The sequence below is a fragment of the Canis lupus genome, chromosome 16 (genome assembly GCF_048164855.1).
Source record: "Canis lupus baileyi chromosome 16, mCanLup2.hap1, whole genome shotgun sequence".
NCBI classification, from domain to species: domain Eukaryota; kingdom Metazoa; phylum Chordata; class Mammalia; order Carnivora; family Canidae; genus Canis; species Canis lupus.
The window spans coordinates 20,307,245-20,321,318 of record NC_132853.1 but is presented as its reverse complement, the minus strand read 5'-3'; the positions used below and the strand labels follow the sequence as shown (position 1 = coordinate 20,321,318).

The 14,074-nt window shown below is 43.7% G+C and overlaps 1 protein-coding gene across 7 annotated transcripts in view; it reads right to left on the bottom strand.

The window, feature by feature from the left end:
- Positions 1 to 14,074, bottom strand: part of ADAP2 (ArfGAP with dual PH domains 2) — a 44,446-nt gene that overhangs the window by 8,572 nt on the left and 21,800 nt on the right. For 5 of the 7 annotated variants that reach the window (XM_072779430.1, XM_072779429.1, XM_072779425.1 and 2 more), the window contains 4 exons: positions 13,538 to 13,600; positions 11,966 to 12,043; positions 11,055 to 11,283; positions 3,993 to 10,191 (listed from right to left, as the gene is read on the bottom strand). In XM_072779430.1, the coding sequence (XP_072635531.1) occupies positions 10,106 to 10,191; positions 11,055 to 11,283; positions 11,966 to 12,043; positions 13,538 to 13,600 (456 nt within the window). In that variant the 3' untranslated portion in view covers positions 3,993 to 10,105. Of the gene's footprint in view, positions 1 to 598; positions 836 to 3,992; positions 10,192 to 11,054; positions 11,284 to 11,965; positions 12,044 to 13,537; positions 13,601 to 14,074 lie in introns of those variants that run through there. The other 2 variants (XM_072779427.1, XM_072779428.1) reach the window with 2 other exon arrangements.

The window sequence follows — 14,074 nt, the reverse complement described above, 5'->3', positions numbered from 1 at the left end:
CTTAAAAAAAAAAAAATTCCCAGTGCACATAGCTCTTTTAAAAGAATGATGCTGGGGCTTCACTCCCAAAGAGTCTGATTTCATCCTCCGGGGTGGATCCCCGCACGGATATTCTTAAAAGCCTCCTCGAGGTGATTCTAATATGCGGCCAAAGTTGAAGGACCCCTAGACGTTTCAAACCGACACTACGAAGCAGAACTATGCCACTGTCTCCGTGCTGCTCTCTGCTGGCTGAAAGCACATTACCCAACAGGCAACCGGACAAAAACACTAGGTCTGTTTTCTCGAGGTAGCAAGCCTGGCCTTGGTTGGGCTCGCTCGCTTCCTCCTCTCTCCTTATTCCAGTCCCAGACTCATCACAGCAGGAAAATGTTGGGGCTGGAAGGCCCCAAAGACGCAAAGGAACTTTCAGGTTTACACAGCATCCATTGAGTGGCAGAGACCAGAACCTCCATCTCTCTGATCTGTTGAAATGAACTAACAATATCTCATATTTTATTTCATCCCATCTTGCCTTGCCCCAAAGTAAGTACCAGATAATACAAATTTATGGCTATTTCCAATACTGGAAATGACAAGTAGTAGTCAATAGAACTACCTATTAGGCTACTCAGTGAAGTTTCCAGCTCTTTTCAGCACCTGGTAGGATTGGCACTTCTCTGACCCACTTGAAACATGCAGAATACTTGTCACCTTTCCACCAGCTTAAAAAAGCTAGTAAGTCATTGTATCCCTTTCTGCCAAATGCCCTGACTGTGGAGATGAAGCCATCATCTGGTGGTCTGGTGTCTGAGTGGTGAAGATGAGCAGACCCCCTGGGGACCCACACTGGAACCTGTAGTAAAAGAGAAAAATAAACTTAAGACATGTTAAGCTTATGGAGACTTAATGGGTGCTTGTGGCTACAGCATAATTTAGCCTATCCTGATTGATATGTTACCTGGATTTTGTTCTGAAGTCTCTTCATTGGTGGTAAACCCTATTTCTTCACACCTCTCTTTTCTGGAAATATAGACACAATACTAAAGACACATGCTCAAACTTTCCATCTTGAAAAATAAAATTTCCTTTGATAGAAGCATCCCTCTAGCCACCTCTCCTTCCCTTCTCTATTAGACACCCAAGTTTCTTGAAGGAGTGGATTAACCAGTGGTCTGCAAACTTTTTCTTGGACAATTCCTGAAAGTTTCATGCAAAAACATGCAGTGGTTACCAGAAAGAGGGTAGGGGTGGAAGTAGCCCTAGCTGTAAAAATACATTAACAAGTTCTTCATTTACATTGGAAAATTTCTCTTTGTTTCATCTTTTTGAATTTGTATTGCCATTCCATTTTCTCCAGAGAACTATATTCTTCCATTTCTATTTTTTGGAATAGTTTGAGAAGAAGAGATGTTCACTCTTCTTTAACTATTTGGTAAAATTCACCTGTGAAGTCATTTGATCCTAGTGATATAGGATAGATATTGGGGTTCAGAGCCAACAGCCAAGAAAGAATTCTTAAAACGCCTTCAGTGCAAAAAAGTGTTTTTATTTTTTAAAGATTTTTATTTATTTATTCATGAGATACATAGAGAGAGGATCACAACTTGAGCCAAAGGCAGATGTCCAACCACTGAGCCAGGATCACAACCTGAGCCAAAGGCAGATGTCCAACCACTGAGCCAGCCAGGGGCCCAAAAAAGTGTTTTTATTAAAGCACAGGGACAGGACCTGTGGGCAGAAAGAGCTGCACTGGGGTCATGAGGAGTGGCCCATTATATATCTCCAAGTTGGGAGGGGGTTAGGGAGAGCATAAGTCTCCAAAGAATTTTGGAAGCAAGGTTTCCAGGACTTTGAGGGGGCTAGCTATTGTTAGGAAAAGATCATTTATTACTGTCTGATGGGACGCCTGGGTGGCTCAGCAGTTAAACATCTGCCTTCGGCTCAGGGCGTGATCCCAGAATCCGGATCGAGCCCGAATTGGGCTCCTTGCAGGAAGCCTGCTTCTCCCTCTGCCTGTGACTCTACCTCTCTCTCTCTGTCTCTCATGAATGAATGAATGAATGAATGAATGAATAAATAAATAAATAAATAAACAAATAAATAAATAAATAAAATCTTTATTGCTGTCTAATAAAACCTTAGTCATGAGACCCTCCAGATGTATATTGGCGGATCATATGCTTGGAGGATGATTGCCAACACATATCTTGGGAGGATAAAGATAAAGGAAGTTTCCAAAGTAATTATTTATTTTTTTAAAAGATTTATTTATTTTAGACAGAGGGTGAGCATGAGCAGGAGGGGCAGAGGGAGAGGGAGAGAGAATCTCAGCAGACTCCATGCTGAGCACGGAGTGTGACTTGGCGCTCAATCCCAAAACTGTGAGATCACAACCTGAGCTGAACCCAAGAATTGGACGCTTAATTGACTACATCACTCAGATGCCCCTCAAAGGAATTTTTACATGTTAAAGTAGACTTACAGGATTCTGGAGTTGGGCTAAGATTGCCTTTTGCCCTTAGCAAAGCTCTAACATCGAGGCAGCTGAGTTCCTATAGGACTGTCATTCTGCCTGTTTCAAGGACTTGTCAATGGCCTATAAGTAGTAAAGACGTTTGATTTTTCTTTTGTCTTTGCTTCCCACATCACTGGAGTTTCATTTGTTGGGAGGGTTTTTTTTTTGTACTGATTCAGTTTCTTTGCTGGTTATGTCTGCTCAAATTTTCTATTTCTTCCTGTTTCAGTTTTGGTAGTTTATATGTTTCTAGGAATTTATCCATTTCTTCTTAGTTGTCCAATTCCACAGAACGATATTCTAAAGCAATCTATTTTATGCATGAAAGTCTTTTATCACTTTGTAATCACTTTTATCAACTTGTAATAATTCTCTGCAATAGAAATATGCATATTTATTGAAATTTTAAGTCTGTTTTACTTCCTATAACAAAAAGGCTCATTAAATTTTTCTTCTGGGGGATCCCCAGGTGGTTCAGCGGTTTAGTGCCTGCCTTTGGCCTGGGGCGTGATCCTGGAGTCCTGAGATGGAGTCCCACATCAGGCTCCCTGCATGGAGCCTCCTTCTCCCTCTGCCTGTGTCTCTGCCTCTCGCTCTCTCCGTGTCTCTCATGAATAAATAAATTAAATCTTTAAAAAAATAAATAAATTTTTATGCTAGATTGACTTATCATTAAAATTATAGGGATGCCTGGGTGGCTCAGCAGTTAAGCCTCTGCCTTCGGCTCAGGGCATGATCCTGGAGTCCTGGGATCAAGTCCCACATCAGGCTCCCTGCATAGAGCCTGCTTCTCCCTCTGCTTATGTCTCTGCCTCTCTATGTCTCTGTGTCTCTCATGAATAAATAAATAAAATCAGAAAAAAAATTAATAAAAAAAGTTATTATTAGCAGTCAGGACACCTGGATGGCTCAGTCAGTTAAACATCTGACTCTTGATTTCTGCTCTGGTCATGATCTCGAGGTCCTGAGATTGAGCTCAGAGTCAGGCTCCACACTCAGTGTGGAGTCTGCTGGGGATTCTCTCTCCCTCTCCCTTACCCCTCCCTGCTCATACTCTTCTGTCTCTAACAAATATTTTTAAAAAATTATTATTAGCAGTCAATCAAAACAAATATAAATTTATATAAATAGGTATTAAATAAAAAATCAAAATTTTATTGGAATTACAGCTCTTAGTGAGATGGATGGGCTGGTTTCTTTTTAAAAATGCATTTATTGGGACGCCTGGGTGGCTCAGCGGTTTAGCGACTGCCTTTGGCCCAGGGTGTGGTCCTGGAGTCCCAGGATAGAATCCCACATGGGGCTCCCTGTATGGAGCCTGCTTCTCCCTCTGCCTGTCTCTGCCTCTCTCTCTGTGTCTCTCATGAATAAATAAATAAAATCTTTTTTAAAAATTTTTTTAAATTTAAAAAACGCATTTATCTGTGGATGAATATTACTTTTTTTCTCCAGCTTTACTGAGTTATCTCAAATGACACATAGCATTGTCTCTAAGTTTAAGATGAACAATAAGATGATTTATTTAATGCACATATATATTGCAAAATGATTACCATAATAAGGTTAGTGAATGCCTCCATCATCTCACCTTTTTTTGAGGCTGATGAGAACATTTAAGATCTACTCTCTTAGCAACTTTAAAATATACAAAATAGTAAACAATAGTCACCATGCTGTATGATAGATTCCCAGAATTTCTTCATCCCAAAAATGGCAATTTGTATTTTTTGCCCTACATCTTCCCATTTCCTCCCACTTCCCAGTCCCTGGCAACCACTATTCTACTCTGTTTCTGAGTTCAGCTTTTATAGATTCTACATGTGAGATCATACAATGTCTTTCTCTGATTTATTTCATTTAGTATAATATCCTCAAGGGGTGTGTGTGTATTTTCTTTATCCATTCATCTATTAATGTAGACACAGGCTATTTCTATGACTTGACAATTGTGTATAACGCTGCATTGGGTGCAGATAACTCTTTGAGACAGTGATTTTGTTTCCTTCAGATATATACCCAGAAATGAGATTACTGGGTTATATGGTAGGTCTATTATTATTTTTTAAGGAACCTCCATAACTTTTCCACAGTGGCTGCGCCAATTTACATTCCCACCAGCAGTGCACAGGGGTTCCCTTTTCTCCACATCCTGGCCGATACTTGTTATTTCCTGTCTTTTTGATAGCTACTCTTACAGCAAGGTGATATCTTATTGGTGTTTTGATTTGCTTTTCCCTGATGATTATGCTGTTGAGCACCTTTTCATGTACCTGCTGGTCATTTGTACATCTTCTTTGGAAAATATGTATCCAGGTCTTCTGCCTGTTTTTAATTTTTTTTTTTTTTTTGCTATTGAGTTATATGAGAGATGAACATTACTTAGCAATAGAATTAAACAAGATTCGGGAATAAATTATATTCCTATTTTTTGTTTTTATGTTAGTTCTGAAAAACCTCGTTCACATATATGACAACCATGTCACATACTTTACTGAATACTTTGAGATAAAAAAAATCAGTGATCCATCAACAGAAATTACTTAGTAATCTCTCAGCTGACAATTTGATCAGATTTTCCTTTAATCTTTATTAGAACAAAGAATTTGAGGCTACCTGTGTTGCAAAAGTCAAAAGTATTTACTTTCTTGGGGTGCCTGGCTGGCTCAGTTGAAAGAGCAAGCAACTCTCAATCTCAGGGCCATGAGTCTGAGCCCCATGTTGATTGTAGAGATTAAATAAATAAAAACTTAGAGAAAAAAGAAGTATTCACTTTCTCATTTTCTGGGAGGTATGGTAACAAGACTTTGCCCGGGCTTATCAAATTACTATCAATTAAACCAATCACTCTATTACTTAAGAGTCACTTTGTTTTTTTTTGTTTGTTTTTTATCTATTTATGATAGTCACAGAGAGAGAGAGAGAGGCAGAGACACAGGCAGAGGGAGAAGCAGGCTCCATGTACCTGGGAGCCCGACGTGGGACTCGATCCCGGGTCTCCAGGATCGGGCCCTGGGCCAAAGGCAGGCGCCAAACCGCTGCGCCACCCAGGGATCCCAAGAGTCACTTTGTTTAACTTGATATACTCAGGCCTAGAAAAATTGGAATATTAATCATTTCAATACACCTTTGTCAATCTCATATTTTTTGGAAAGATACTTTTATATGCTTGAAATATATTTTCTTTAAAATTTGGGGGCTGCAGATTTAGCTTACCCAATTTATGCAAAATACTTGCCACATAACCTAATTGGCAAGGCCAGTTCTCACATCAAACCAGTCAGGCAAATCAGACTCATTTTCCGTCAGTCTGACATCATTGTTAAATTCAAATAGATGTGTTAAAGCGCACCTGGGTGGCTCAGCAGGTTAAGTGTCCAGCTCAGTTTCTGCTCAGGTCATGATGTTGCTGTCCTGGGAGCAAGCCCTCCCTTGGGCTCCTTGCTCAGCGGGGATTCCGCTTTGGTTTCTCTCTCTCCCTCTGCCTCTACCTCCCTCCCTGCCCCTTGCATGCTCTTTCTCTAAAATAAGTAAATAAAATCTTTTTTAAAAATGTGTCAATACACATCCCTGTGACACTGGGTTCTAATGTTAGATGGGAAAGGACAAATTCCTGAATTTGTGTGGGGGATGAAATAAGGTATGACTGCCATTAATATCTACCAGTGCATTCCTTCAGGGACAAAGCATATTTTTTTCAGGGGAAGAACATCATTAAATGAATATTAAATGATTAATGAACATTAAATGAACATCATCCTCATTCCTACTCCACTTTATATGAATTCAAAATATCCAAACATAAGCCAAAACACCCTATTTTTCATGCCAAACTTCATCACCAACAAAAATCTGCAAAAAACAAAGGAAGCCATAAACCCTGACCTCAATGCCGTAAGAAAACTTCCCTGGCACTGTTAAGAGAATAAAAAGCTACAGATTGGGGTAAAATATTTGCACATTCCATGTCTGTCAAAGGACTAATATCAAGAATATATAAAGAATTGTCAAAACTCAACAATAAAGAAAAGAAACCACGCAATTAAAAAAATGACCGGCACCTGAGTGGCTTAGTCAGTTGAGCATCTGCCTTCAGCTCACATCAAGATATCATAGTCCTGGGATCGAGCCCCATGTCGGGCTCCCCGTATTGTGGCAAGTCTGCTTGTCCCTTTTCCTCTGCTCTTCTTCCTGCTTGTGTTCTCTCTCTCACATGAATAAATAAAATCTTTTTTAAAAATTAATTTAAAAAATGAGACATGGAACTAAAGTCACTTCTCCAAAGATAAGCACATGAAAAAATGTTCAGCATCACCAGCCACTAGAGAAATACAAATGAAAACCATGGAAAACCACTACACATTTATTAGGACTGTTAAAATTAAGAGTACTGACAATACCAAGTGCTGGTGATGATGCAGAGTAAATGGAACTCTCTTCCTGGCTCTGTGGCACAATGGATGGTACACTGGACTTCTGGGCAGAGTAACTAGGATTCTCATATATCATTAGTGGAAATGCAAAATAGTCCAGCCTCTCTGGAAAACAGTTTGATGGTTTGTTATAAAGTTAAACATACACCTACCATATAACTCAACAGTGCCACTCCTGGATATTGTTGCATGTATTAATAATTCATTCCTTTTTATTGCTGAGTACTATTCCATGGGATAAACAAACTGTGGTACATCCATATAACGCAATACTACTCAGCAATAAGAATTATTGATACATGCAGTGGCTTGGATGAATCTCGAAGGCATTATACTGAAAGAAGCCAGTTTCAAAAATTACATATTGAATGATTCCATTTATAAGACATCTTCAAAAATACAAATCTGGACTGATGAAGAACAGATTTGTGATTGGCAGGTAGCAGGGGAAGGGTGTGGCTATAAAGAGGTAGCACTAGGGAATGTTTGACGCGATGTAACCATTCTTTATTCTGATTGTGGTGATAATTACATGAATCCTATTGTATTAAGACTTACAGAACAGTAAAAAAAAGTCAATTATAGAGTGATATAAAAAATAAAATTTAAAAAGAAGGCTTGTCACTCTTATTTCAAAAGATCTCTTTATTTGGCATCCCAAATAAAGATTTTTATGCCTTGGAGCAATATACTCTAGTAAGGTTGAAGGTGGGTAAGAGGTATGGCTTTTCTGTCTGAACAAGAGGAGGATGTTTAAGAAAGAAGAGACGGGAAATAGAGCTGGTGTGCGCCCTCAGACACAAGCCCACAACTAGGCATTACGATGGTGCTTGTGATTTATGCAATGGCCTCCCAACTGATCTCTCTGCTTCCTTCTCATACTCTACATTGCTGCCTTCTTTTCCTAAGTTTGGAATCTGATCATGTGACTTTCCTTCTTAATACCAAGTAGCTTTCTTACTGCCTGTTTACTTCTTTCTTCCTCTCTAGGCATCGCTCATGGGTAGTAAAAAAGGCAGGTGAGTCAACTGACCCTTAGGTATTGAACCCAGCAGGTATTGAAACAGACATTTTCAAGGTGCTTCAGGAGCCAAAAGAGGAAGCACCCACATCTTCCTCTGGGCTGTCAAGAAGCCTCCGAAAAGACACTCCAATAACATTGCTTGTCCTCTGGGGGGATCCATAGGAAAACACTGTAAAAAGCAGCAACTCTAGTAAACACCCTCCCAACCCTTTCCGTCTCCACCAAAATGAAGAGAGAACACCAAATGTTCCTCTGCACATCACATGAAAGACAAAGAATCACAGAGCAGAGACCTCGGTGATCTGTTTCTCTAACACGTCAGCCCTTCCCGATTTCTATCAGTTCCTCTTTCCCATCCAAAGGCCTTTGAACATTTACTTCCCTGAGACGAGTGTCTTCCTCACCCTCTTCCCTTTGAGTAACCTCTAAATATCTTTAAGGTTTCTATTTCAACGTCACTTTCTGGAGAGGACAGAGGCCTTCCTATCCCCCGACCCTCAGTTAGGGGAAACCCTATGTTGCATGCTCCCCAAGGAGCTTGTACTTCCTGTTCTGAACACTCGTGGCATCGTCCCACCCTGTGTAAGAGTTGACTTGTAGCAGCCTGGGATCTGTGACAGCAGGGATCATGTGATTCCTGTCCTATTCCCAAGGCTTAGCCCAGAGCCTGGCACCTAGGAGATGCTCAAAAATACTTATTGCTTCCATTGAATTTCAATAGTTAGCACAACTTCCTTAAGTAAAAGAGAAAAGCCAAGGCATGTCAGTGGGAAAGTGAGGTTTTCAACAATTTCAAGTCAGTGGCAGGGCCACAGCTGACACGCAGATTGGACAGCTGTGTCCTAGGGTCCAGCACAGCCACCTCCTCGGCTTGCTTCTTTCTTTCCGGAGTATGACGATCATCAGTTCAGACATTGTTTTTTTTTTTGTATTCTCTAGGTTTTCATTTCTTCTAACATGAACTGTCAGGAACTATCTTGATTCATATTGAAAACACACTGCTTTTGAAGGCTGAGAGTGGATGTTTCTTTAAAAATTTCCCCAGCTTCCAACTTTTTAGTTTGAACACTTTTGAGTCACTAGAAAATTTGCACCAACAGGACAATAAAGACCCATCTATACTTCCTGTAGATTCTTCAGTTGCTAACATTTTGCACTGTGGCTTGCTTTCTCTCTCTCCCTGTGTGTATATATATATATATATATATATATATATATATATATATATACTTCCTGTCTTCCATATATACACATACACACACTATATATATGTATATATTTTCTATATATACATGTACAAACACACTTATTCTTTGCTGACCCATGTAAGAGTCAGTTGTAGACTAAAGATTATTACATTTTACCCCTGAACTTTTTAGCACGTGTTCATTAAGAACAAGAGCAATCTCCTACACAAATATAACATAATTATCAGTCTCACATCATGATTAGCTAATATACATCCATATTCAAACTGCCCCAGGTATCTCAATTAGGTCTTTTATAGCTGTTTTTTAAAAACCTAGAATCCAGGGTTGCCTGGCTGGCTCAGTTGCTGGAGCATGTGACCCTTGATCTTGGGGTCATGAGTTTAAGCCTTGCATTGGGTGTAGAGATTACTTAAAAATAAAAATCTTAAAAAATAAAATAAAGTGTAAAAATCCAGGATCCACCAAGAATCATGAATTGCACCTTGTTGCCTCCCTTCGTCTTCTTTTATCTAGGTAAGTTTCCTCGTGACTTTATCTTTCATGATCCTGACACTTGAGGAGTGCAGGCCAGCTGTTTTACAGAATGTCCCTAATGTGGATTTGTCTGATTATTCCCTCATGGTTAGATTCAGAATCAACCTTTTTTTCTCTTTGAGCAAACATGCCACTTGCATGACATGGTGGGTGGCTTTCCATTGCAGCGCCTTCATCTCAGATCTCCAGAGCCTTGATGACAGGTACCAGATCCCCAAGACCCTCAGGGCAGTGGGAAGGCCCAGGGAGCCAGTAAGTAAAGGCCAAAGCTTCAGTCTTGGCAGAGTTCATGGCCAGCCATGTCTGCTGACCTCGGGGCACTTCTGCTGGGCACCGAAGGCCTAGGTGACAGCTTGTCCTTCTTCCCATGAGCTCCAGGTGACCAGTGGCCAGCTCCTCAGCCAACGAGTCACCTGCTGCTGTGGCCACTCTCTGATGATGCAGCTGCCAGGGGAGCAAGAAGAGAGCTGAGGTGATAACCATGCCAATGCAATCCTACTGGAGAGAAGGGAAAGTAAGGGGACAAGGGCATGATAACAAACAACCAGAATCAAAAAACCAACCAAAGCGGGGTGAGAGACAGAGAGGACACACACCAGAGTACATGGCGAGAAACAGAGACTCAGACATACAGGCCCACAGGGAAAGAAAGTAGCAGCTGATATGCTTCGCTAACAATTTCTGCTTCTCAGGCTCTTTGGCTGTAAGATTTTGGAAAGTGAAAAGGGTGTGTGTTTATCATCAGCTGACTCTTAAGGGCACAGGCATCTCTCCTAAGGGGCCGGGGGCAGTGACCTACTCTGTTCTTTTCCAAACACAGAACATCTTCCTGGTACCCTCAAACCAGGCCCCGGGCCAGAAGTTTCCTGCTCCAGTTCAGAATGTCTTCCTATTTTTCACAGGACTGTCAGTAGACAGAAACCTACTTGTAACATCGGGGGCAAAAGGGAGGAGCAGGGGAGAAGCAGACAGAAGGGAGGACCGGAGAAGAGCATTAAAAATAGCCTTCCCTCGTGGGAACCTGAGTGGGTCTCAGAGGAACCTGAGACCCTGGGAGTTGCCCAGTGGGTGAGACTGGAGCTAATAATAACAGGCCAGGGTTTCTCATGAGACGGACTGGTGGAGGGTGGGGAGCTAACAGCGTAGAGCTCTCAACGACAGAAGGACTGTGCGTGAACAGCGAGGGCTTTCTGGCAGTAATGTGTACCACCTGTACTTTCCTTTGGCAGGAAGAGAAAAAAATGGAAAGAGGACAGTTGGGGGCCATGACCTCCATTTCAGGGCTCACAGAGACCCCTTGTGAGGCCCCCTTCTGCCCTTGGCCAAAAGAATAAGCCCCCCCAGGCCGTGCATCTTACGGAGGAGGTTGAGGGGCGTCAAGGGGCGAGAGAGGACATCCCGAAAACTCTCCAGCCACTCCCGCTGCTCTTTCTCGCTGGGGCAGGTGAAGACGAATCTCCGCTCCGGGGTGATGATGGTGAGGCCGGCTTTCCAGCGGTTCCCCCGGATGCCCTTGGGCAGGTCTTCATAGACTCCATACCCCTGCTCGTTGCTCCCCAAGAAGACCTGGCCCTGTTCAAAGGCATCCTGGAAACAGAGGACACGAGGTCACCAGAGGCCACGGCTGGGGCAGAGGGACGCTGGCAGCCCTGACATCCCCTAGGCTCTCTTTTAGAAAGAGGTGTCATATGTGTGCAGTGAGAGTCTCTGCGGGGAATTTCTGCTTGGTGAGACCCAGAATTTGAAAGGCTACAAAAGCCATAAAAGAAATCACACACGTGATCTGTTAAAATGATGCTTAACATTTATGGACAGCTTACTGTTTGGGAGCTTTACCTTAAGTAGCTCATATAATCCTCACGGCAGCCTCTGAGGAAGGTGCTGTTATTAAAACTATCTTCTGGAGAAGGAAACTAAGGCACAGAGGGTTAAGTGCTCTGGCCAAGGCATACCTCTAAATGGCAGGACTGAAAGCTCTAGAGCCTACAGTGCTAACCGCTAGTCTCCCAAGTGAGAAGCAAGCCCTGGAGACAGGAGGATGAAAAATCACCCGTTTAACTACATTGGCAGCATTTTGGATACACAGAGGACGTCCTGACGGTGGAAGAGAATAACTCTGTGCATGGAGATGACTTAGAGAGATGAGCAAAGATGGAGGCATTTCCCTCACCAAGTTGTTCCAATACTGTTGATTCCCCTGCAGTCCCCAGCTGGCACAGACCCCACCTGTCTGGGGGTGCACTGGACAGGGGCCGGCAGTGGCTCTTACCAGTGGGTTCTTGTAATACAGCAGCCTCCGCTCCTGGGGATCCAGAGCAAACCATCTTTTCTTGAAAGGTTCTCTTTGCTGCAAAAGAGGGAACCTCATACTAGGGTCACTCGAGTGCGGGGGTGCAGGTTGGGGCACAGAGGTCAGAGAGCCAGCCTGGGCTGGGCTGGGTCGAGGGAGCTGGCCAGTATCTTGGCCGTCACACACCCCAGTGCTCCTCCCTGGGGCTCTGCCCACCTGCTCACACCTTGCCAGCTGCACCTTGTGCCTCTGGGTGCTGCTGTGGGTAGGGTAGGAAGAGGGGCTCTCCTCTTTCTCAGGCTAGGGATAAGGAGTCTCAGAAAAAGGAAGTGGGGGAAATCAGAAAGAGTTCCTGCTCAGCAATGCTGAAAGCGCTGGCCTGGCTGGAACCCTAACCAAGGTCAGGGGAAAGAAAGCCCCTGGCAAAAACCACTGGGGAGTGGCTGTGCCATCTGCAGAAAAAATGTGCAAGGCTTTGACTAGTTTTTAAGCTGCCCAGAAGCTTTCTTTCACACTGATTGCCTAACACCTTTCCCTGCAGAATTAACAACCATCCTGTTAAAAAAAAAAAAAAACCAGCATTGGATTGCTGCTGCTTTGGTTTTTTCAGGAGGCTCCCTCTGCTTTCTCTTCTCACCCTCCCTTCCCCACCTCCTCCCCTCACAATCATCAGGATCCTCTCCAGCCAGACTTCTGACTTGGAGCTGTGCCCCTCTTCGCATTCAGGCTGGGGTCCCCCCAAGATGCCCTCACAGCAGGAGCCGCCACCCCTCTGGACCTCCAAGGGAGGCCCAAGAGCAGCCAGTCTTCCCTTCTGTCACTGATAAGTAGAAATGGGCAGCACTGGCAGTTGGGGCGGGTTTAGCAAAGGAGAGCAGAGGCTCAGCTGGAGGGAGGATGTGTGTGCTGGGAAGGGGTGTGCCCACGGGCGGGCGGGCAGGCGTGTATAGCTGTGTGTTCACAGACCAGTCACCAGCCCATCTCACTTGGACAGTGCTGGTAGGCCCCCAGCACAGAGCACACAAGGGTTCTGGAAAGTGTAAAAGCTGTTACGCAGAGTCCCTTTTCAGCTCTGCTTTCACAGGAGTGGGGTCAATGAGATTGGAGTTAAGAGGAAGGAAGCTGGGGCAACTGGACGACTCAGTCAGGGAAGCGTCTGCCTTGGCTCAAGTCATGATCCTAGGGTCCTGGGATCAGCTGTGTATGTTCCCTGCTCTCTCTCTGCCCCTCGCCCTCTCCAGCACTGGCATGCACATGCATTCTCTCTCTCTCTCTAATAAACAAATATAATCTTAAAAAAAAAAAAAGAGGAAAGAAGCTGCTGGTGATGTTGATAAAGGAGGAGGAGAATCAGGAGAAGCACCCACAGCTGGACCACACACCAGCTCACCAGTCTCCTCTTGGTCTTTGGCCCCAGGAATGCACAAACATTGGGTTACTTCCCTTCCCCCCACTCTTCTCACCCCTGGTTCCTCACTTTCCAAATTCTGCCCTACTGCCCACTAGAACCAGGGGCACGTGTAAGTCCCCCCAGAGAGCGGCCAAATGTACCTTTGGACCAGTCTTTTCCATGAAGCCTTGTTTGAGGTAGTTCCTGGTGATGAGGGGCACGAGCTGGGGAAAGAGAGACATACACTGACATACACCAACTCACACGCCAAGGGTTCAAGTTTCCTTCCTGAACTTGGCTCCCCAGCAAAGGGGAAGTCTGGAATGGGGAAGGATGTGTGTTCACAGTTCACAGGGTTATATTTGGAATGTGGCAGGGATGCAATATTACCATTTCAACAGTCAGACGACAGCATCTCAGATCCTTGCAGAGCTCACCAGCAGAGCCGAATCGTGATTTAAGGACTTAGTCTACGAATTCCTTCAGTAGCCCTAGGAGGCAGACAGGCAGGGCTCTGAGGAAACCCTCCTGGTGCCAGGAGGGCATGTTTTGAGGATCTACATGTGTCAGGCTCTGGATGCAATTCTCAATCACCCTGTGAGGTGGACATTATCATCTTCATTGGACTTCTGAAGAAACCAGGCCTCAGAGAAGTGGCTGGCAATTTTCTCTATGCCGTGTTGCTGGGAGGCTATAAA